General features: G+C 41.6%; 2 protein-coding genes across 4 annotated transcripts in view; one reads left to right on the forward strand and one right to left on the reverse strand.

The window, feature by feature from the left end:
- Positions 1-14,321: 14,321 nt before the first annotated feature.
- LOC118857186 (cyclin-Q-like) lies at positions 14,322-18,889 on the reverse strand. Of its 2 annotated transcripts, none has more exons than XM_036767835.1 (2): positions 18,298-18,889; positions 14,322-17,106 (listed from the first exon to the last, which is right to left on the reverse strand). In XM_036767835.1, exon 2 carries the CDS (start codon positions 16,262-16,264, stop codon positions 15,515-15,517), a length of 750 nt encoding a protein of 249 aa, XP_036623730.1. In that variant the 5' UTR covers positions 16,265-17,106; positions 18,298-18,889; the 3' UTR covers positions 14,322-15,514. The 2 variants fall into 2 exon arrangements, with proteins under 2 accessions (XP_036623730.1, XP_036623731.1); XM_036767836.1 differs by having other exon boundaries at positions 18,292-18,369.
- EPM2A (EPM2A glucan phosphatase, laforin) overlaps positions 18,396-25,494 on the forward strand; it is a 197,330-nt gene continuing 190,231 nt past the window's right edge. For both annotated transcript variants that reach the window (XM_036767833.1, XM_036767834.1), the window contains exon 1: positions 18,396-18,746. In XM_036767833.1, the coding sequence (XP_036623728.1) occupies positions 18,410-18,746 (337 nt within the window). In that variant the 5' untranslated portion in view covers positions 18,396-18,409. The remainder of the gene's footprint in view (positions 18,747-25,494) is intronic.

A 25,494-nucleotide genomic window follows, 5' to 3' on the forward strand; every position in this document is an offset into this window, starting at 1 on the left:
GATGTTCAGCTTGGATGCTTGCTAGCTGTGCAACTGTGAGATGAATCCTTTAATCCATCTGAGCCTCAGTATCCTCTGCTGTAAAATGAAAATAATGATACTTGCAGGACTTACCTCACAGGGTTGTCAACATTAAGTCAACATACATTTATTAATCTCCTACTATGTTCCAGACACTGTGTTAAGCTCTGGCTTATTGGGAAGAAAAATGCTTCTGCACTATAGAAATATGAGCTCTTACTCAAAATATTACTTCATCCTTATTGGGGCCTGGGTTCATGGTACTACAATATGTAGGGTAAGGATTGTGGTTTTAGGCCGTCCAATCCCACCCCATCCCATCCCATCCAATCCAATCTAACTGAGCAAGCATTTATTAGACTCCTACTATGTGAATGGAAGTGTACTGAATGCTGGCTAATCTCTGCCCTCTGTGGTCAATATGGTGCAAATCCACAGATTTAATAGCAGTTTATTTCATACATTTGTCCATTTTAGTGACCAAAGGAATCAACTGATTCAATTGATTGTGAAGAAACCATTCATTATATTTGGATGACATGACAACAAGCCATTTCAACCAAAAAATGACTGAGTGAATTGACTGTGTATCTGACAAAGGCTGTGAATTAACACAATAACTGAGCTGCTGAGTTCAAGGGGAAGGATAAATGAGAAAATGTACTTGGCTCAAATGTGATTCTTGGCATCCATGAAAAAGTCTGTTTTATAAGAATGAATGCCAATCAGATATCATGGAGACCTGTGGATAATAAGCAATGGCATTTTCTTATTAATTTTATCTGCATTTATAATGTAGTTTAAAAAATATTTACCAAATGAGGAAAAAACTCTGGCAGAGGAATGGCTTTTTTTTTTAAATTTTGAGCTGTAAAAAGAGTGAAATAATAGAAATATAATACAAGATTCAGAGGTTTTTGGTGGTACAATCTGAATACTGTACACTGAAAAACCTACTTATGTATTAAGATTAAGCATATACAAAATAAACAGTTCACTATTAACCAGTGTTTTGAATAATGTAGCTTACAAGGCATGAATCACAATTTTCATGAAAAATGAAGGATAGTTTAAAAAAGGTGACCAAAACCACACCAGAGCATTTGAAGCATGGCTCTTTTGGGGGAGACTCTTGGACCCTAAATGAAAATACTCCTATTTCTATATATAGTTGCTTACATTTTTACATGTTCCATACTATTTTTGGGACGGCACTGGTAATGAATTCTTGCCAGGGGCCCTGACAAAATACTCAAGCAGCTATAGTGGAAGGAAAATAAGTTTACAAGAAAAATATTACAAAGATGAGTGCTAATTGTATTTGTTGCATTATGAATGCAGGGCCCCAGGGCCCCACTAAAACATGGACCACCCTCATAGCTACCTTTGGTTTGAAGCTTGCCGTGGATATGGAGCAGCATCCATTCACAACTATAGCTCACAAACCTCCATCAATGTTTGTGTGTGGTTTTTTTTTTACAAGCAAACCTGAAGACATATTAATTCAAAGCATAAGACTTTTAATTAGAGAGCATAGTAAAATAAAAGACAAGCAATGATTCCCCCTCCCCCAGCTATCACTCTCTATAAGGAACCCTCCCTGAGGTTACTATGCAGCCTGTCGAGAAGGAAACATATGCTGGGAACATTCATGATTAGAGAACACGCATGGAAGGACACAAGTATAGGGAATACGTGTGTCTGTGGTAAATCAGGACTGATGTGCTGGGGTGACGTCCACCTAGTGAGCAGGGTCCTTTTCTATGCTCTTTTTGCTATGGGATACCTTCAGGCGGGTAATCTCTGCAGAGCTGCTGCCTGCTGTCACCTTCTGGTCTTCATCTCTGCAGCCTTTTGGGGTCCTTTGTTGCTCTCCAATGTTATCTGTTACAGTGGGTCTGCCGTGGAGTGCTCTTGAGTCATAATCTCAGTCTACTGTCCAGGGTTGTTAGTTCGTTGTTGTTCAGTCTAGTCCAACTCTTCGTGACTCCATTTGGGGTTTTCTTGGCAGAGATACTGGAGAGATTTGCCATTTCTCTCTCCGGCTCATTTTACAGATGAGGAAACCGAGGCAAACAGGATGAGGTGACTTGCCCAGAGTCACACAGCTAGGATTTGAACTTAGGTCCTCTTCACTCCAGGCCCAGCACTCTATCCATTCCACCACCTTAACTGCCCCCAAACTGTGTTACTGGTAAACAGTGAAACTTCTTAGAAGAGGCAGTGTAGCCCAGTTGAAGGTGTACTAGATAAGGAATTGGAGATCTGGAGTTCACAATCCCAGCTCTGCCATTCACACTCTTGTGTGATCTCAGGCTTGTTCCTTCCCCTTTTATGGGTGTCAGTTTCTTACTGCTCATCTGTAGAATAAATTGGTTGAATTAAAGGCTCTTTATAGTCCCTTTCACTTGTAAAGCTGATGTGATATAAAGACCAAATCCTCCAGGGAGGAGAAATAAATACATCAGCCACCATGCTGTGAATTTGTAGCCCACTGTAGACACACAAAAACCACCCAGAGAAAGTGTTTTCCATATAAACGCCCTATGTAAGCAAACAATGAAAATATAATGTGTGTGTGTGTGTGTGTGTGTGTGTGTGTGTGTGTGGCAACAGTACTTCAATCCACAAGTCAAAGGAAATCAAAGGGCACAGTTATCTGTGAATTTAATACCAGTTGTAACATAGCAATCACATCTGGATTGGGTTTCCTACCTTAAATGATGCCAGATGGATGTGGTTTCTCTAGATTCATTCAAATAGAGACAAGAGGTGGTCGGTTAATTTTCTTCCCAGGGCAAAAGAAACAGACGCAACACCCTACACATACCTCTCCAGGCTCTTTACCGTGCCCCCCCCCACCGCATTATTAATATTCATGCTTCTCTCCTCGTTCCAGGCTTTGGGGTTCTTGTGCCCTTACACCAGGGGCGTCAGATGGTCCTTTTCCTCACCAAGGCCGAGTCCTCTTCATGCATTCTTGGTCACATCTTTTCGCTCTTCTCCAGCAGATCGCCCTCACTCTCTTTCTAGTATTTAGTCTCTATCTTCTGGCTCTGCTGCCTACAAATACAATAGGAACAGCAATAATCATAAATAATCATAATAACTAGCATCTATACATCATTTACTATGTGCCAGGCAATGTGCTAAACACTTAGAAATATTATCTCATTTGATCTACGCAACCACCCTGGGAAGGAGGTGCGGTTGTTATTATCCCCATTTTATCACTAAGGAAACTGAGGCAAACAGATGCAGCGACTTGCCCAAAGTCACGCAGCTAGTAAGTAGCCGAGGCTGGATTTGAATTCAGGTCTTCCTGACTCCAGGTCCAGCACTCTATAAATGGTGTCACCCAGCTTAGCTATGCTTCTGTCTCCTCTATCCTTAAAAAAACTCTCACTCGATTCACGCGTTTCTCTTTCTCAGTTCCTGGGAAAGCCATCTACACTGGGTGCCCTCACCGTCAATTTCATTTGCTTCTAAACTGCCTGGCATCTGGCTTCCAACCTCATCATTCAACTCAAACTGCCTTTTCCAGTGATTTATTAACTGCTCTAACCTCTCTCCCAATCTCAAATTGCCTATTGGATATATCCAATTTGATTTCTCATAGGCATTTCAAACTTAGCACATCCAAAACAGAACTCATTATCTTTCCTCCTAAACCATCCCCATTTCTGAACTTCCCTTTTCTGTTGAAAGTACCACCTTCCTTCCAGTCGTCCAGGCTTACAACCTAGACGCTCATCTCTTCTCTCTCTCCCGCCCACATCCAATCTGTTGCCAAATTGCATAGTTTCTACCTTCATAATGTCTCGCGTATACATTGTCTTTTTCCCAGTCATACAACTATCGCAGTAGTTAAGGCCTCATGGCCTCTTGTCTGGACTACTTCAGTGGTTTAACTAGTGTCCCTGCTTCAAGTGTCTCCCCACTCCAGTCCATCCTCCAGCCAGCTGCTAAGGTGATCTGTCTAAAGTATAGAGTTGACTGTGCTACCCCTCCACCTCCATCCCCAAAGAGCACCAGTGATTCCTGACTGCCTCCGGGATCAAATGTAAAGTACTCTGGCATTTAAAGCTCCTCACAACCTGATTCCTTCCTGCCTTTCCAATGTTGTTATATTTTATTCCCCACTATGAATTTTATGTTCCAGCTACAATGGCTGACCTGCTCCTTCTCACACAAGACACTCTTATCTCCTTCCTGCCTTGCTTTGGCTATTCCTCATGCTTGGAACGCTCTCCCGAATCACTTCCATTTCTGTTGGCTTCCTTCAAGATTCAGTTTATATTGTGCCTTCTTCAGGAGGCCTTTCCTAGCTCCCTTAGCTCCTAATGCCTTCTTCTCTAAGATTACCTCTTATTTACTCTGCATTAATTTTTTGTTATTTGCATATTGTCTCCCCCTTTAGAATTTGAGACTTTCAGGAAGCAACTTTAAATTTTTTTTTAGCTTTCTTTGCATCCCTAGTGCTTAATATAGTGCTTGGTACATAGAGAGTTCTTAATAAATGCTTGTTGACTGACTGACAGTGCTGCCAGATTAATCTTCCTTATGCATCTGTCAGAATGTTTGTCTTTGTGTTCCCAGCACCTCAAACAGTCCTTGGCACATAGTTGGCACTTAATAAATGTTTGTTGATTGATTAAAAGGTAGGCTGGAGCCAGATTTTGAAGAGCTTTAAATGCCAAGCCACTGAAGATTCATGATCAGGGGAGTGAAATGGTTAGTCTTGAGTTTTAAGACGATTATTTTGCCAGCTGTGTGGAAACTTCCTTGACCAAAATCCCTTCAAGGGTTTCTCACTGCATTTTGAGTAAAACACAAATTTTTTTGCCTGAAATTCAGTGCTCTCTATATTCTAGCTCCAGGTTAGGTTCCCAATCTTATTTCACACTTTTATACTTCAATTACTCCTTGGTCCAGCCAAACTGGACATCAGTAATTCTCTGATCTTCTCCTTCACTTTTTTTCCTTCGTACTTTTGTGTTCACCATGTTTTTGTCCCTACATTTTAGCAGCTGTTTGGATGGGGGTGGGGTGGGGAGAGTAAGGAGCTGAAGATAATGCTTATGTTTCAGATCTGAGAGACTGGAAGAGGGGTGGTGCTTTTGACAGAAATAGGGAATTTTGAAAGAGGGGAGAGTTTGGGTGAAAGATAATGAGTCTGCTTTGGACATGTTGCATTTGAGATGTAGGACATCCAGTTTATTGTGTTCAATTATAGTCAATGATGCAGAGCTGAAGCTGAGGGGAGACTAATGATCCATCCGTATGTATTTCTCTAATCTATCTTATCTATCTATATCTATCTGTCATCTATCTGCCTAACTATCCTGTCCATTTAATCTAGCATCAATCTATCTACCTGTCTAATCTGTGTCTCTCTATCATCTACCTAATCTATCTTTTGAACTATTTATTTATCTCTCTTTATCTGGGAGTAAGTGGCATAGAGGTGTTGTTCAGTGGTGTCAGGTGACCCCATCTGGGGTTTTCATGGCAGAGATACTGGAGTGGTTTTATCACTTCCTTCTCCATCTCATTTTACAGATGAGGAAACTGCGGCAAACAGGGTTAAGTGACTTGCCCCGGGTTACACAGCTAGTAAGTGTCTGAGGCTGGATTTGATCTCAGAAAGGCGAGTCTTCTTGATTCCAGGCCTGGTGCTCTATCCATTGTGCCTTTTAGCTGCCCGTAGAGATGGCCTGTTAGCTATTTCCCAGACACAGTCTTCCATCTGTTGCTTCCATGTCTTTGCCCAAGTGGCTGCCATCTTTGGAATGTATTTCTTCCCTACCTCTACCTTCTCTCAAAGCATATCCCAAGTGTTACCTCCTACATGAAGCCTTTTTCTCTGCAAAATGAGGGTGTATTAGATCACCTTTAGGGTCCTTTACAGCTCCAGATCTACGATCCTCTTGAAACAAGTTTGTATGCATTTTTGTGTGTTTACTTGTGTGTTATATTGTCTCCTCTAGAAGGCCAGCTCCCTAATGGCAGACATTATTTTGTTTTTTGTCTTTATATCCCTAGTGCTTAACACGTTGGCCTCCCATTGGATTTAATATATCTCTGTTGCCTAGCACAGTGTGATTTAATTCAACGAGCAATTGCTGTTCCATTTGCCGGCAATTTGCTATTGGTGATACAAAGACAAAAACAACAAAAAACATATTTCTGCTGTCAAAGAGCTGACACTGTAAAATGTGTGAACAGATAAATAAGAAAATATTGATCGATCAATTAATAAACATCGATTAAGTGCCTATTATGTGTCAGCCCTGTGTGAAAGGCTGGGGACACAGACAAAAAAAAGGCAAAAGATAGTCCTTGCCATCAAGGAGCTTATGATCTAATAATAATAATAATGATAGATATAAAATAATTTGAGGAAGGAGAAAGTAATAATGATTAGGGGAAGGAAGAAAGGTTTCCTACAGGAGGAAATGCCTGAGCTGAACCATGAAGGAAGTTGGGCATCAGTTTAAGAGATGAAGAGTACATTCTAGAAACAAAGGTCAACATACTCCGTGCCAAAACATGAAGGCAGGAGATGGGAAGCTAAGTTTAGGGAAGAGCAAGGAGGCCAGTTTGCCTGGCGCATAGAGTTGTACCGGGAAATGTCTGAAGTAACTTTCATTTTTGTCTTTGTATTCCTAGCACTTAGCGACGAGCCTGGCACATCACTGGCACTTAATAAATGCTTGTTGATCAATTAAAAGACAGGTTGAAGCCAGATTATGAAGAGCTCCAAATGCCAAGCCACTGAAGATTCATGAGTGGTGGTGGAAAATGAGTCTTCGTAGGATTATTTTGCCATCTGGGTGGAAGACCAATTAGAAGATTAAATGTTTTTTAAACAAGAGGTGAAAAGTGACAATGGTGTGAATGATGGTGGTGACCATGTGAGTGGAAAGAAAGGAATGGATGTGAGGGAGGGATATTGTGGAGGTATAATTGACACAGCTTGGCAAATTATTGGTTATGTGGGATTAGAGAGAGTGAAGACTAGAGTGTGAGTCTGAGTCTGAGGACCTGAATAGGAAAGTCTCAACATAGGAAGGGGAGTTGGGAGAAGGGGGTGGTGTCGAGAGAGGGAAAAGGAGTTCCATTTCTGGCATGTCGAGTTTGAGATGCCAATAGGACATCCGGGTTCATTGCATATGGTAGTTGTCTAATGTTTTCATTCAATTGAATTGAGTTGGGGAGTGAGGAAGCAATTTGTCCCCCAGGAGAGGGACATTGGCTGATTGGAAATGGGTTGGAAAGACATGTTTGGCTGGCCTGTTTGGTTCTCTTGATAGCTTCCCTCCCAGAAAGCAAGAGTATCAGTCAGTGGCAAACAGTCCTGTTTCTTAAAGCTAAAACCACCTGCAGTTGTTACTTATGATGTATAAAAAAGTTTGAGACTTAATTTCTGGGTAATTAATCATTTTCTTAATTATGGCTAACAAGTAATTAATAAAAGGACAGTCATTCGTCTGTCTTTCTTAAACCAAAAAAAAAAAAAAAAAACGCTTCGTGGAACCTACTCAACACTTACATCCCCTTGGAAGAGGGAGTGGGCCTGAGGGTAGAAATAAATTCTGACTGGTTAACAAGTAATAAGAGAATGAATATTATAATGAGAGGTAGGCTTATTCTAATGAGGGTTGGGGGAACTTGACTCCTATCACTCAGTCTTGGTCAAAGAGATTAATCTATACCCATACCACCTTCTCTAGGGTAATCTAGACAAAAGGGGAATCCACTTTCGTTCAGACTTGTCTGACTAAAACACAATGGACCAGATTCAACAATTCACTTAGACTAGAGTATCTTTCCGGTTGAGTAAGTTTCACCCAAGACTTCATCTCATCAGCCCCACACTTGAGAAGCTGTCTGAATAGCCTACAGGGGTAGATTTCTAAATGAGGAAATAGAAGGGGGGAAACCTCAGTCCTAATTCCATAACTGGTTATTAATATAAGAGAGAGATAATCATTTATCTCATATGTTATTTTGGAGCCAGGAAAGAAAGGGAGAAGGGGCTTTTTAATCCCAGCATCTCCAAGACACAATACTTCCCAGCACGTTCTTCTTACTGCCTTCCGATGTTTCCATTTCCAGGGATTCCAAAAGGTGGAGAAACATTAAATAGACTGATACATACTGCATCATTACATTCCAAGAGGAGTGTGTCTATTAAAAAATAAAACCAAACAAAAATAAAAAAACAATACCTTATTATTATTCCTCGCCAAAGGAATAGACAAAATATTGCAATTATTTTTGAAAGCTACTATTTGAAAATCATTTATCACTTCTCTCTTGAGGACTGGATCTGTTGTGTTTTATGATTCAGGTTGATATTATATCACCGAGAGCATTTGAGGTTTCAAGACAGAAGCGTTACTCACGCACGGCTAGAGCTTCGGCTATCATCAGGAAGAATATTGGCAAAGGCTATAAAAATAGCAAAACAATGGAAATGAAGCCTTTTATAGGTAGTATATAGTTTTGGTCATGTAAATAAGGGCTAAGTCTTTAAACTATTTTGTTATGTTGGTTATGTTGGCCTTCCTCATCTCTAAAAGGAAGAGGTTGAACCTGATGATCCCTAAAGTCTTTGCTAGCACTAAAATATGGACATTCCAAGTTGAACAATTATTCAAATTTTCTCTCATTGTTAGAGTGATGCTGTCACTCCATTATTTTGGTGAAATAAAGTATGCTTTCACTTAATGAAAGAATTCCTGAAGAAAGCAATATAAACAATTCTTCTATCATACATATGTACATATATTATATATCGTATTACCTAACTTTGGATGTATGTGTATACACACACATACACATATTATATATCCTATATCTATGTATGTGCCCAAAGTTAATTAAACTACAGTATTTTTTGCTTCAGTGACTTTAGTGACCCTCTGGTGTTTATGTCAGACTTAGAGATTTATAGGAAATGATTCTGGAAAATCAATCCCTTACTCAGAGCGCTAATTAAAAAGAATATCACTACTCACTAAAAAGGGTATTCCTCATAGGAAAAACAATAATTTACAGAAAAAGCAATCTCATGGTTACCTTAACTGATCTTATGCCTCAGAAAGCTTGAAAACTGAGTGTGATTATGAAAATGCCTAACGGGGTTGCCATAATAGATATTGTCTGCCTGGCATACCTACCCACGGGACAGAATAGCTGAGTGGAAAAAAGATTGATGACTTTTCTAAAAGTCATTTGCCCTACCAGGAAATGGCATCTAAGTCAACCGATCAATCACCAAACACTGAGCTGCCATTAGAGGTATCTAGGTAATACAAGGAGTAGAACACTGGGCTTAGCGTCAGGAATTCAGACCCAGCTTCAGACACTGGCTAGCTGTGTGACCCTGGGCAAATGACTTAACTTCCGCCTGCCTCTTCCTCTCCAGCTGCTAACACCTTCACCCTTCATATTACCTTCCATTTACTCTGTATCTATCTTGTATGTAGTTAATTATCTTCATATTTCTCTCTACCGTTAGAATTTGATCTTGAAGGAAGGGATTGTTTTGCCTTTCTTTGTATCCTTAGTATTTAGCAGAGTGTCTGGCATACGGTAAGTGCTTAATGAATGCTTGTCCACTGATTGATCTGAGATTTCACTAGTGTGAGAACTAAAATTGTAATCCATGTATAACTTAATAGGTAAGAAATCTCAACAGAGTTGCCTGAGGGTTAGTGTTTAAGTGAATTGTCTGTGGTCACACTGATGGTAAATGTCAGAGGTGAGATTTGAAATTGAGTCTTCTAGCCTTGTAATGGCAAGCAAAGTGGGACTTTTTGTTGTATTGTTTTGGAGTGCTTCTCAGCACTAAGGCAATCAAATGACTTTCAATCTTGCCTTTGTTTCAGTCAAGAGTCTTTGATGACCTGCTTAAGTTACAAGAAAGCCCCAGGCCTACACTCTTTACTTATTAAGTGCTAAACCCAGGCCTACACCCTTTCACTGATTGGGTGTGGGGACCCCAGAGCCCTAAAGAAGTATATATATATATATATACACACACACATACATACATACATACTCTGAGGTTAACATTTTGCTGGGAGCTCACTCACTGGAAGTGTCATGTGATTTGACCAGACCAGACTCTGGGTAGCCACTAAGGACCCCCCTCCCCCGCCAACCCCACCCTGGCTTTGAAAAAACCCAGATGTTGGTGCTTCTCTTTCTGGTAACTATGTATATATATAGCTTTGGCCAGACAGCTCAAGCCTGTCTGTTGATTTGTGTTATTTGGGCTGTTTGTATTTTCTGTTTGTATTTGCTCTGAAGTTCAGGGTGCTGACCTTTTCCCCTGAACTAAGTGAATGATATATGTATGTTTAATTAAAGTGAGATTTGAAACCCCTTAAAGTTGCTTTCCTTAGAAAAGCAGATCAAAGAATCTGTGCTAGCAGCCCTCCTGTGTGCTGGTGTTATTGGCCTTACACGGCCACACTACCTGCAAGTAACATTGTTGTTACAAGTCTCCAAAATCCAGCATATCCACTATGTCTGTAATGATCTGTGTGACCTTGTGGAAGTCACTTTCCCCTCTAGGCCTCAGTTTCCTCATATGTAAAATGGGATGTGGGTTAGTTAGACTAGATCTCTAAGCTCCTTACGATTCTAGGGTGCAAAGTCAATGTGAGTAGTAAATGTGAACATTTCTAACATCACATACGTGTAGCTCTGGGACCTTTCTTCCAATCCACTCACAGGTCGATTCTTCAATTCAAAGCTACTGCTTTGAGTTTTAAGGTAACTCTAAAGGATTGGGGGAGTCCTTTTTGAGTACTATTGCTTATGAGCTTCCATCTGGTGTATTCCTTCCAATATCATCACCAGTTCTCATCTCCTTAATATCATTTAACAAGTGATTACTGCCTCGTATCACTCAACCAGTTTTCTCCTCACAAGCAATTAACATTGATTAGCTTTTACAGAGGGATACTCCCTGAGAAAGATGGAAGTACAATGGAAGCAGAGCCTCTTATTACTACAGTCAGTCAGTCCTTGAGGAGAGTGGTGGGTTCAAGGTGTGTCTCAGCTACTGGGTTGCTTCGGTTTTGGGCTAGTTTAATCACATTCCTCAGAACTGGCTCCTCATGGACTCAGCTGGTATGGCTGTTGCAATATTCTTCAAGGGATTCCATTTGCTGGACCTCTAGTGGTTTTCCCATCTTTTTGAAATTGATAGGGCTGTTATCTGGTCCATTATTCTACCTCTGATACTCATTCACTTAAAATCTGGAAAGAATAAGCATGATAAGGACAGGAAAAACATAGGCACCATGCAGTCACGGCCACATGGTGGCCCAGGTGGAAAGATAACTGTTTGCTGCAGCTGCTGCAGCTACAGCTACCTACCTCTCTCCTCACCAGAAGATCCATGGTATTTTTCCCTCCTCACTTGAAAGCTAGCAGGGAGAGATTTAATCTGTTTGAGCCTTTTTGTATACTTGCAACAAGGTAAAAGGCTTTCTGTCACTAAGGAATAAGCTGACAGTAGACAAGGACAGAATACCTAGACATGCTTTGAGTTGGAAAGGGCCAGGGCCCGTCCATCATGTACTTTGGAAAGCAAGCTCGACAGTGTGCTCACCAGCCGGCAAAACATATTATACTTGCTCTAAGATTTGGACCTTCATTGGCCGGTCTCAAATTAAAAAGTGTCAGTTATTATTAGGAAACAAAAAATATGGTATTATAGTGTACATAAATGAGTCATGTGAGGCAGCTAGGTGGCCCAGTGGTAAAGAGTGCTGGGGCTGAAGCCAGGAAGACCAGGAAAACAAGGTTATATGACTTGCCCAGGGTCACGCAGCTATTAAGTGTCTTTAGATTTTAGACCCGCTAGTGTACCACCTACCTGCTTTTAGATTCTAAGTTGCAAATTTTTTCTACTTAAAAACTGGAAATAACACCTGCTATCTATTTAACTCTTAAGAATGTTGTAAATATTTATAAAATCAAGCTTATAGAGCCCTTTGAGCTTCTTGGATGTAAGGTGCCATAAACATACAAAATAATATTACAGAGAGAATTATGGCAAATCAGCATGGAGTGAAAGATTGCAGCAGAAAGCAAATCTACAGAGAAGCAAGTAATATTATTCCCTGTGGGGACACTGGAGAATTTCCATTTGAATAGAAGTCTTATACATTTAAGTTTGAATGCATTTCCCATTCTTCAACAAATATCAAATTTAGGGTGTTATCCTGTACTATAGTGGCAGAATTTCAATTAAAATTTAGTTGATCTTTGGGAAAAAAAAACCCCAAAACTTACTATCAGAACTGTGACTTTGTTTGCTGAGTTAATTCTCATAATTTTGCTTATGAGCACGGTTTCATGAATCTAATACTCCCTAAATAATGGCTTTTTAATGAATGACCTTTGTGATATATCAAAATTCAAGTGGAGTACAAAAGGTGTGAATAGCATTAATTTCTAGAATAGGTAAATTCTTAATCTTAGCTTTTAAAATCTGAATTTTCATCATATGATAATACCTATTATTTCTATAGTGCTTTACTATGTGCTAGTTGCTGTTCAGTTGTAATTGTGTCCAATTCTCTGTGACCCCATTTAGGGTTTTCTTGGCAAAGACGGTGGAATGGTTTGCCATTTCCTTGTCCAGTTCATTTTACAGATGAAGAAACTGGGGCAGTCGGGGTTCAGTGACTTGCCCAGGATCACACAGCTAGTAAGTATCTGAGGTCAGATTTGATGAGTCTTCCTGACTCCAGGTCTAGCACTCTATCCCCTGAGCCACCTAGGAATCTGAGAATCACAGAGGTTAAGTGACCTGGCTATAGTCACAGTGACCAAGTTTTGTGGGGGATCTGAACCCATTAAGCATCTCTTGGTTCCAGTCTGGCACTGCCTCCACTACACATCGGAAGTCCAAGTACAATCTATACATAATACATCTTGGTATGTGATTATTGAGTTAGTTTAAAAAGAAAAAAAAGCTCTTCAAAACCAGCGGCCACTTAAATCTATCTGTTCTGTTTGTTTCTAATGGTAAACTTATTTTAGCAATCCGAGAAAATACATCAGATTCTTCCTCAATCAAGACTTATAAGCAAATAACTGTTAAATATGATGGATTTTTCCCCTTATTGTATATTTTCTTTGCTAGAACATTATTTTTATCACTTCAATGGCAGACTAGTTCTAAAACTTTTAGCTAATTTGCATGACTGACAATACAGCTGTAAAGCAGTATTGAAACATTTTTCCTGAGCTAGATACGATCACTCTTAAAAAGCATTTCTCTTCTAAACTTGGCCTAAATTTTACCTGGTGTATGATGAGATCATTAGAAATACTGTTTAATTACAAACCACAAAATCAAATGTCATTTATCTTTGGTTTTTGTTGCTGTATAGCCCACACATACCTATTAAAAAAACACCATTGAAATATAAGCTATTTTGAGGAGGCAGAAAAATTGCCTGTCCATTTTATGGTTGAAAGTGAATGGATATTTTTTTTTTCCTTACAGAAACTACTTGATCCATAGGATGGAGAGGACCCAAATTTTATAAGAAAAAAAAAGTGAGGCTAGATCTGTTCAGAAGATATACATATGTTAAAAAGTATACTAATACGCAAATGAATCAGAGCTGTACAAGCATGTGAGGGATTTTCTATATAAATAGCAACACACCCCCACCCCCCACCTTCCCAAATAAGTGATGTTAAGTGAAAATCTGTTTTCTTGAAGCATGAAGGGTCTGGGTTTATCTTTTTTTGCCCTAGAATATGTATATTATACTCTTCTGCAATAATGACCTGCTAATAGCTTTTCAAACTATTATTAGAAAATTCAATAACTGAATACAATCTTAACTCAAATCGCAGGGTTGTTACTTAAAGTCTCCCTGTTTGGCCACTCAAGCGGCCCTTGTTTTTCTAGACCTGGTCATTGTTTTGCCCCTATGCTCGGCAACCAGCCAAGCCTTTCTTGGAGGCTCTGTATTTCAGGGTAAAATATGTTGTTTTACCAGCAGCTCCCTGGAAAGGGTGAGAACTTTATATATAGCTTAAATTATTAGATTTCTTTCAATTCTGCTGCATGATACTTTGAATGTATGAAACCCAGTTTTTTTATTCCACTCCATTTTGAGTCCCTTTTCCTGGGTGGTTCATACATACCTAATAACATGTCTTTGTGCGTGTGCGTGTTTAGTTGATGTGAGAGGTTTGTGCAAAATGTACGTTAAGTCATATAAAAGAACAGAAATCAAATACAAGAACAAGAAACATGAAAAAATTATTTTATTAGGAAACCAACAAACAGGTCTAATATATAAACAGCAAATTTGTTCTGGAAATGACATAAGTGAAAATCTTAAGATGAGTTGTTTCTTTTGGCCAATTGTTGGCAACATGGCCCTGGTTCCTTAACTATAAAAGCGTTTAGCTTCTCTCCCAACACTTTAATCAATGCATGATCTCATCCATGAGGGTGCTTCCTCTATTGGTGCTCATAGTACCCCATCTCTACAGTCTCTTCCTCCAATTCTTTTCCCTAGTCTCTCACAGAGATTCTCCACATAGCTACCTAGTATGCAAACAGCCCTTGTCTGCTTTTTGCATTGTGTGGGTACCGGTCCATCACTCATGTGTCTTTCTGTTATTCCCTGATGGTTGCTACATGACTGGTCCATCATAGTTTTCCCATTTTACACCATTTCTTGCACACAGTCATTGGTGGAAATAGGCATACTTTTTCCCCACTACCTCTTATATTCCCCAGGGTTTCCTGGAAAACTTTGATTCTTCAGAGATGAAGGTGTTCCAAGATTTCGAACATATAGGATTCTTGGAAGAACTTTTGTGTTGAAAAGATGATCATATTTTATAAATGTATTTCAGGGAGAGGAAAATAACACAAGATGGAAAAAAAAAATTCTGGCTAATATCACCCCACCCCCCATTCCCAACGTAGTCCACAGAACATTGAAAGCTCTTAAACTATATGCCTATTTCCACATCTTTACGAAAAATTTTTTACTTTTTATTATGTAAAATAAAATACTTTTCACTAATGTTGGAAGGTTAAGCTTATGTATGGCTTGAAAAGCTATCCCAAAGGGTACAATCAATTATTCTATTTTGGCTTTTGTTTTAGTGAAGAGATGCCTAAATACAGTCTGCACCAAATTCAAAAGGTTCATCTTCGAAAAATTCCTAAGGTGCAAAAGGCAATTGGATACAATACATTCCTTTTTCGACATGGACCTATTCGTATCCAAACATGAGCTCCAAACCTGCTCAGGGAGCCACCACAGATACCAAAGAGCAATCAAAAAACAATCCAAGTTCAGTTCTTCCCCTTTTGCTAGTGCAAAGCTGGTCCCTGTGACTTACCAACTTTTTGAAGTTGGGACCCATTTTATTGGCCCTCAGACAAAGCAAGTCTGCTTCTCCTTGGATGGCCCTAGGGCAATTAAGGGATTTCTGTGTCCATGGTGTAAATCTGAATCAGGTCAGACACAATGTTATCGATGACTGGCTTGGTAAGGTCTTCGCTAAAAACCTGCCACCAGGGCTTTTCTGCCTCGGAATCGGCAGGCACCTCCACTCCGTAGCACTGCAAGGCAAGATAGAGCACTGCTACAGCTATGTGCTGGGCAGGATACTGAAGGCACAATGCTCCGTGATAGCTGTCCCGAAGAAGCGCCCAGGCTGCCAGAGAGACGGGAGTCCTCTCCCAGCTATGACGATTCATCCAATTCTTTAAAGAAATAAGGTAGTGGAGCAGATATTTGTGGGGATGCTGGAAGGAGACCCGGAAATGCAAAACTCTCAACATGAGTAATTCACACTGAACGATGCTGTCCCTCAGTTCCCAGAACCAGGAGTCTAACTCCAAAGGTTCACTCTTGGGATTTAAATACCTGTGAGACACATTGATGATGTCTCTTGTCCTGAGGTGTTGCTCCTCCACTTTACCTGCCAAGTAAATGGCTGACATGGCTATGAGGTAAGGGTCATATGCATCTAATTTGGTTTCGCAGAAAAATTTATGGTAAATGGTGCAGGCTGTGGCAATAGGAATGGACTGCATCCCCAGCTTGACACCGGCCTCCATGATGAACCGTGTCACTTTGAAGTGGACTTTGGCCTCCGAGGCCAGGTGCCCCTCTTTCCTCACTTCTTCAGCCTCTGTAATGCTCTCGCTCTGTCTTGACTCCATGGCTAACACCCTCACCCCGACTGTATACCTGGCCCCTTGGGTCCCTCACTGCCAAACAAAGATTCAATTCAAGTCACAAGGAAGGACAAAATGAGATGAACAAAATAGGAAGAAACACACACTACCGCTATGAGGTCTCTGCAGGAATGACCCACACACATATCACAGGAACCTTAAACTGTGAACCGGCCAGCATTCACAAAAGACTTCCTACAGCCTACCATGTATCTTTACAGTCACCCAACTGCCTGGAAGGTACAGAGAAAACAAGATTCCACTGTATTTAGTATTTGTTTTTGGACAATACAGAAGCCTTTGACTTCAGAGATTAGAACACCACCACTCAAGGGCTCTCTTCCATTGAGGAGTCTCTTATCAGTATGTTAATACAAGATTTCTTGATGAATGCAATCAGAGATAAACAACACTTCAATTACTGACACCAAACATAAGAGGTATGTGTTAGTGTCATGGAAGATGGTCTGTGCAGAGTAAAAGTGGATAGTGAGGTCTTCTGAGGTTCCCGTTTGTGGATGATATTGTGCTGCTTACAACAAGCCCCAAAACATTATGGAGCTTCCATACAGGGGTGAAAAGGATGAAAAATGCCTATCGTCCAGAATCGGGTATGCAGTTGGATGGCCAGGCAAGTAAATCAGTACATCAGTTCATATACCTGAAACAGACATTGATGATGGACGACAAGCTGAGCTGACAATCACACAGGGCAGAAGAGAGACTGCAACTGTACTGAGAAACTCGGCAGGGCATTCAAATCTTGCATTTTCAAGCATCAACAGTATCTGTTGAATAGGTCAGGTTGGAGCTGCTTCAAGTTGTTTCTTGAGTGAAAAAAATAAGAGTTATCAGTCTTAACCAAAAAGAAACAGGCCCAAATTGTAAAGACACAGGTTATACATTCTCTCACTGTCATTTTCATACTTTTAAAAGTAACTCAATCTAAAAAAAGAATCTGAAGGGTATCTAGATTAAAAACAAAAAGCCTACATCCATACAAAAATATTAATTGGTATTTTCTGCCCTGTGAACTGTTAGATTGGTTAAGAAGCAGTCTTTTTACACTTTATTCCATCAACCCTCCTTGCCATCCAGTGATACAGGTGGCCTTGATGAACCTTTCCAAAAAATCTCCCATTTCCTATCTGCTCCTCATGCCTGGAGTACTCTCTCTCCTCATCTCCACCTGCTGGCTTCCTTCAAGTCTCAGTCAAAATGCCATCTTCTACTAGAAGCTTTTCCCCTTAATGCTAGTCCCTTCCATCTACTGATTCTCTTCAGTTTATCCTGCATAGAGCTAGTTTATACATAGTTTGCACGGTATCTCCACTATTAGCCTGTATGCTCCTTAAGAGTGGGACTTTTGCACTAAGCACAGATGCTGGAACATAGTAGGCAGTTAATAAATGTGTATTGACTGACTTTATCATAGTATTAGTAATTATTGACAACCTGCTGGAGGGCAAATGATCCTAAAAAATTAAAACAGAATTAAAAAGGGAAAAAATACATCCTTTTTTAAAACTATGTTCCACTTATACTACACAGTTAGAAAGTTAACAGCTAGATAATAGCATTTACAGGTATTATAGCATATATTCAATAGAACCCGGCTAAAAAGGGATCCCCAGCCGGATAATGGCATTTAAAGCTATTACAGTATATATTCAATACAACCCGGTTAGAAAGGTGCCCGTGGTCGGACGGCAGTATTGATGGCTATTTTAGAATATGTCATTAGGCGGTGTCCCCAGTCTAAACGGTGGAGGACTCCCCACCCACCGCCAGAGGGAGCTGCATTTCCCGTCCAAGTGGATGGATGGGAAAGGGCTCCTGCGTGGGAGGGGCAGAGGGTGCCCCCGTAATTATTCCACGTGGACCGGGGGTGGGGGTGGCGGGGGGGGGGGGGTCGGCTCCGTCCCGGCCGCGCTCGCTCCCGCTCCCCTTCCCCCTCCCCAGCCCCGCCCCGCCCCCAGCAGCGCCAAGTGGTAACTGGATCCCCAACTGACATTTACCCCGCGGTGTGCGAAGCCCCGCACGGCGTCGGTGCCGGTTTGGCCCCCGGGGGTGGCCGCGGCCTCGGAGAGGAGGACGAGGAAGGGCCGGCGTCTCGGGGGGCCCGCGGCGATGCTGTTCCGCTTCGGGGTGGTGGTGCCTCCCGGCGTGGCCCAGGGCCGTCCGCAGTTGCTGCTGGTGGGCTCCCGGCCCGAGCTGGGGCGCTGGGAGCCTCAGAAGGCCGTGGCCATGAAGCGGGCGGGCGGCGGGGCTGGGCCCGACGGGGCGCGCGGGCTGCAGGAGCCGGGCCTGTGGCTCGCGGAGGTGGAGCTGGCCGGGGAGCCGCCGCCGGAAGCCGGGGAGCAGCAGCAGCAGCGGCGGCAGCCCGAGGGGGCGGGGCCCGGCGTCCCTGAGACTTTCTGGTACAAGTTCCTAAAGCGGGAGCCGGGAGGAGAGTTCTCCTGGGAAGGTACGGGCCCCGCGGCCTTGCCCGCCACACCCCTCCCTTCTACTCCTAGGCCGGCGTGCCTCCCGGCCCTTCCCCCGGCCCCGCCCCCGGGAGTCCTAGCGTGAGATCCTCCCCCCCCCCTCCGCCTAGCGCTGCCCTGGTCTGACCCGGGGCCTCCCGGCGCGCCCTGCCCCTCCCCCTCACGCACCTCCCTGCCTCCCTCCCCAAGGGCTTACTGCCCACGCGACCTTGAGCCGGGCCTCAGTTTATCTGTAAAGAAATGGACCGAAGGAACAAGGTGGTTTCTCCAGTTCCTTGGGAGCTTAAGATAGTGAACGCTGGCTCTTAATCGGAGCTTTCCCAGTTGAGATAATAATAATAATAATAATAATCATAACTACTAATGTACGTAGTGCTTGCTAGGTCCCCTTATCTCATTTAATCCTCGCTACACCCCTGGGAGCGAGGTGCCATTATTATCTCTGTTTTATAGACCGGGAAACCGAGGCTAACTGAGGTCACTTGAAGTCAGGACTTCCCCACCCCAAGCCCTGTGCTCTCTTCTTATCACCACCCGGCTTGCCCCGTTCTCATCTTACAAATGAGGAAAATGAGTGAAAGAGGGGTCTGCGTCTGATTGTAATAACATTTACGTAGCGCTTTCCGCGCGCCGGGCACTGTCCTGGGTGCTTTGCGAAGGTAGTCTCATTTGATCCTCAGACAGCTGTAGGAGGTGGGTGCTGTTATTATCACCGACGTTTTACAGATGAGGAAAACGAGGCAGGAAGGGGCTTTGACTTGTCCGTAGCGGTCCAGCTAGTGTCTGAGGTGGGATTTGAACCCGGGTCCTCCTGAGCCCAGGCCACACACTCTATCCACCGCACAGTCCAGCGGCTTCAATGCCAGGTCCCTTTGTGCCGTTCCTAGATTCCTTCCTGTAGCAAACACCCCAGCTTCAGTTTTGTGCCCTTGTTCCCTCGTGGACCTTGTCCAGATCTGCTCATCACTAGGTACAGTGCCCCTTGGGGTCAGGAAGACCTGCCCTTCCTGATTTCAAACCTGTCTTCAGACGCTAGCTTCCTGACCCTGGGCAAGTCGCTGGACCCTGTTTGACTCGGTTTCCTCATCTGTAAAATGAGGGGGATAAGGAAATGGCAAACCGCTCCGGTATCTGCCAAGAAAACCCCAAATGGGGTCCTGAAGAGTCAGACCAGACAGTAAAGACTAACTAACTGGCACAGCCCAGGGCTAGCCACTTAGCCTCTTCTCACCAGAGGCAACGCTAAAATTAGGTTAACAATTGAATGCCGTTTGGATTATCAGTTGACCGTGTAGGACTCCGGCCTTCCTTAGGACCCAAAACAAAGAAATAAGACCAAGATAAACTCTCCCTCCAAGAGGGCCTTCCAGCATAGAGTGAGGCTGCTTAGAGGGAGTTCAATATTCTAACCCCTCCTTCCCTCACATGCAAATTAGACTAATTTTCCCTTAAAGTTAGACTTAATTTTTCCCTAAAAGGTATTGAGACATTTTCCTAGACTCGGTTGGCCCAGGGGACCGTCAGCCTCTTGAGGTCACATCCTCATTACCCTGGTTCAAAGTAGCTGTCAGGAGTTCCAGTCTTTCTCTGATGTTCACCTGGTGCGGTGGGGGAGCTGTTCTTAGCTGAATCAACTCTACTGGTTCTCAGTGCTAATCTTGCCGTGGCTAAGTAAATCACTTTTTATTAACTTTCGAATGACGTACAGGTGTCTCATTTTGTTCTAGTTTTGAACTTAAAATTATTAAAAAGAAGTCACATTGTGAGTAGTTGAACAAAGTCGGGGTCCCCTACTGTTAGCTCCTTGCTTCTGGGATTCCTCCAGTTTACCCTGTATATGTCTTGTATGTACATAGATGGTTTGTTTGTGGTCTCTCCAATTACTGAGCTCCTTGAGGACAGGGACTGTACTCCCAGTGCTCAGCATAGTGCAGCACATAATAAATGATTGAATGATTTAATTGATTTATTGAATGCTTTATTATTGAATAATTGAATGATTATTGAATGTTTAATAAAAGAGGGAAGAACTGATAAGGTCATACTGCTTCAGGATAGTGAGGGGGGATTACTTGAAAAGAATGTTATATGCATTGCCTGACCCAGTCACTATATTGTATGTTTTTATTTTTCTTAGTCACAGGGGAAGGTTTAATCTAGAGGGATTGAAATGGCTGTGAGATAAAGACAATCAATCAAACAATAAACGTTTATTAAGTGTTTATTATGTGCTAGGCACTGTGCTAAGTGCTAAGGGCTAAGACAAGGCGTCGGTAAAATGTATTAAGAAGAAAGGAGTCCAGAAGAGGGCTGTCGTCACCTAAGCTCAAACTGACTTTCCTTTGGACTCTATATGGGACAGTGGGTGTCAGACTTTTGGGGGGGCTATACCTTCTCTGTAAATATCTCTTTGTAAAAGCTAATTGTTATTCATTGGTTAACTGATATCAGGGGAGATGTTAAATGGTTACTTGATACTGGAGATGGGGGCTTGTAAGCAATAGCATTAGAAACCTCTACCTTTAAAATCCGTAGGGGAGAAGTAGCCAGCAACCTGGGAGTTGGAAGAGTGGACTTAGAGTGGCTGATATATAGGCACATAAAAGACATATCTAAAACATATACTAGGTAACCATGGAGGCAAAGGTGATGATGGGGTGCTTGGACCCCAGCCCTAAGACCATACATCTCCCCAGCCCAAAGACCCTATCTCTGGCAATAGCTGATGAGTGGGCCCCAGTGAAGCAAAGTATCTCTCTCTGTTACAAGAACAAGTTGACTCTCTAGAACTTCTCTGTACAGATAGAAATATTGTGTACTGATGCTGTAGATGTCAACCCCCTGAGGCTATCTTGTTACATTGTAGCAGACAAAAACACCCCCCCCCCCAGTCATGCCAGTAGTGAATGTATGCAGGTGCCTAAGGTACAGAAACTGTATGTTCCTTTAGGAGCTGACCACGCCTCGATCCTGCCTTGAACCACCTAATTAGCATACTTGTCACACCAGTCACTGAACTTTTTCTATATAAGCTTTAGCGTCACCTCCATTAAGTTCCCTAAGGAGCTCTGCCCGCTTTCTTAGCGTTATTATAAACTTTTTGCCACTTGGCTGGAAGACTCCTTGAATCTGTGAATTCTTTCCAGATGATTCTGCCCCGTACCTTGATAGCTTTGGGGTCCCCGCACCCCTAAACTGCACCAGTGATAGCAGATAGGGAAGACATTAGGAAAGACTCCATAGCAGGTGGTTCTTGAAGTCTTGAAGGAAACTAGGAATTCCAAGAGGCGAAGGTGAGGAGGGAAAACAGTCCACACATGGCAACAGCTAGTTCTAAGACACACAGACTAGAGATGGAGCATCATGTGGGAGGAAGAGGAAGTAGCTCAGTAGGTCTGAATTGTAGAGATCATAGAATCAACATCAAAGAATATATAGGGAGTCATATATAAGGCGACTGGAAAGATAGATGGAGGCCAGGTTGTGAGGACTTTTAAATGTCAAACAGAGGAACTTGTATTTGATCATGGAGGTAATAGGGAGCTACTAGGCTTTATTGAATAGGGTCATGGTCAGACCTGTGTTTTAGGAAAATCATTTTGGTGACTATGTGGCAGGATATATTGAAGGAGGGAAAGACTTGAGACTGAGAGACTGAATATCAAGCTATTGCTGTAGCCCAGGGGAGAGGTAATCAGGCCCTCATCTAAGCTAATTGCTTTCAGTTCAGTCTTTTTTTTTTTCTTTTCAGTTGTGTCTGACTCTTTGTGATCCCATTTTTGGGGGGTTTTCTTGGCAAAGATACTGGAGTGATTTGCCATTTCCTTCTCCAGTTCATTTTGCAGATGAGGAAACTGAGGCAGAAAGGATTTAGTGACTTGCCTAAGGTCACACAGCTAGTAAATGTCTGAGGCAGATTTGAATTTAGGAAGCTTCATCTTCCTGATTAAAGGCCTGGCACTGTATCCACTGCTCCACCTAGCTGCGCCAGGCTATTACTAGGTGAATGAAAAGACCAGTCTAGTATGGTGGACCCATCATTGAACACTTCGATTCAAATCATGTCTTACATACTTATTTTCTGGGCAAGGCATTTAACTTCTCTGGGCCTCATTTTTTTCATCTGTAAAATGAGCAAGGCTGTACTTAGTGACCTCCAAGGTCCCTTTCAGCTTTAAATTCTTATTTACTGTTAAACTGTACCCCAGTCCCCCTTCCCAGTCATTTATTCAAAATCCCCAGTACTTCCCAATTGGAATAACATCTGTCTAAAAACAAACTCCTAAATCAATGAGTTTATGCCAAAGATATGTGTTGTATAAAAGAGACAAGAATCAATGGAAATCATCAGTATTCTGGAGCCCCCAGTTTATCTTTGCTTTTCTTTTGGTGGCATTCCCATGAGATGGGAGAAGACTAAGGATTTGTAGTTTAATAAAATGTGTAGTGCTATGCAGGAATTTTAAAGAAGAGATTCCTTTACATTAGCACATTTGTTTACCAGGCATAGAGGATTTTTTATGTTTGGTGCTTGCCTTGCTGCATTCTGTTTGAAAAACTATTCCCCCTAGCATGAGCCTCTCTCATGGCCCAGGCTCTATACTGCCTATTACTCTGTTATTTAGGGAACTTTGTAGGAACTCTGTTATTTAGGGAGCCTTTCACTGGGGAAATGAAGTTATTTAAGGTGACTTAAGGCCCTTCTCTGTAAGTTGGTTCATGTGGATAAAATGCAGGGTACAGACCAAAAAAAAAACCCCAAAACTCAAAGCTTGCAGAGTAGATTTGAGTGGTGATTTAAATGACTAGTAAAGAAGACTTAGTTTAATTACCCTTGTCTACAAAATCTACCTTGATATATATATATATATATATATATATATGTATATATATATATATGTATATGTTCTTCATGCCTCATTTAATTTCATTTTAAATTTATCTAGTTCAGTATTTCCCAGACTAATTTAGCCACAGAACACTTTCAAGCTGGAAATATATTGATGTAACCCACAAACAGTGGTCCAGAAAATCTAGATACATATATATGTTAACTTGACATAAAGTAGAACACTTGTTCTCCCCCCACCATGATCTCTCTTTATATATTGTAATGCTGTTAATAGTCCTGTTAATACTTGTAAAACCAAACCAAAAACCCTCCAAAGAAATTCTACATTTCTAATTGATGCTTGAGAAAATCATTTAGACTAAAATACTCCATAGGACATTTTCTTTTATCTTTCAATGTTATCTCTAAAGGAATCCATTGGAATAGTAGAAAATTGCTTGTTGTGAATATGCTTGTATGTTCTTTACATGCAAAAGCACCTAGTTCAGCTCTGGCTATGTAATACAGTTCCTTAGAGATATACATATATATATATATATATATATTTTTTTTTTTTGCTTTCACCATCTTCTTCCATTCTAGCAGTCACATAGAGGTTGGAAAAAAAATCAACAAAAACCCCAACTTCTTTGCTTTTATACTTACTTACAGAAATGATTAATGGTCCAAGACAATTGGCTCTGTGAAAGGATGGCAAATGTTTTAATGCTTCCTTCCCACAATGGCAAACCAAACTGCTTTGTGGAGAGGCTTCTCACTATGATATCCTTACCTGATTCTGGTTTTTCTCTGACAAGTAACTAACTCATGTTGTGGTTCCAGGAACAATGGAAAGGAAAGTGTTGAATGTGATAAGGAATGGTAAAGTGCTAGTAGTAATTGTTCAGGAGTTACTCAAGTGGCACTAATGCCTCCAGAAAGGTAGAAAGAAAGGTGAAGCAATTAGCATAAAAGTTTAGCTCAGGCCCAGAAAGTAGATGTGAAAAAAATGATGATTGTTAGATTACAAAGCCTAGTTCTACAAACTATTTTTTATTATTTCTGATGTACACAAGGTGCTTTTTCTGGGTTTCGCTCTTTTAAATTTAGTGTCATATTGCTTTTGTCCGTGTTTTGTTTTTTTTTTAGTATAGCGCCTTTAAAAATCTTGTCAGTCTGTGGGATTTCTTTATCATTCTCTGTACTAGGTAACGGGAGGGGTCATTTAAGAAGTAGGTGACAGTCTCTTGAGTCTTTTTCCAGTGGGCCTGTGATTTCATTGTTTACTTCTAGCAGTGAATGGCAGTGTTTTCTTCCTACCTTAAAGCTGTAGATAGTTGCCTAGAGCACTGACTTGCTCAGAGTAACATAACCAGTATGTGTCAGAGGTGTCATTTGAACCCAAGTCTTCCTGGTTCTGAGGCCAACTCTCTAACCACTATACCATGATGCCTCCTACCAGAGGAAAACAGCTATATACATATTCCATCCATGAGAGTATTTTTTTTTCCATTGACACAGATTACATTGCCTCCACAGGTAATGCCAAAGAGAAAAAATATCTTCTGGTGGACACTTCCCTCAGAACAGCATTTTTGAATGCTAAACTGAGGCAAGCAGAATTAAGTGACTTGCTGAAGGTCACCCATCTAGTAAGTGTCACCCATCTAGTAAGTGTCTGAGGCCAGATTTGAACTCATGAAGATGAATCTTCCTGACTCTCGTCCTACCATACTACTCACTGTGTCATCTAGCTGCTTGAGATAAAATCCTGTACTCAGAGCTTTTCCAACTTGGCAAGATCTGCCAAAATTTTGCCCTGCTGCCGTTGCCTTCAAGAATGTTACTTTTATGCCATAATGAGACATCACAATAGGACTTTAGTGAAGGCTATAAAC

Source organism: Trichosurus vulpecula, chromosome 7 (genome assembly GCF_011100635.1).
Source record: "Trichosurus vulpecula isolate mTriVul1 chromosome 7, mTriVul1.pri, whole genome shotgun sequence".
Classification (NCBI taxonomy): Eukaryota; Metazoa; Chordata; class Mammalia; order Diprotodontia; family Phalangeridae; genus Trichosurus; species Trichosurus vulpecula.

Coding starts and splice junctions, on each gene's coding strand:
- LOC118857186 (XM_036767835.1), bottom strand. CDS start 16,264: ATGGAGTCAAGACAGAGCGAGAGCATTACAGAGGCTGAAGAAGTGAGG.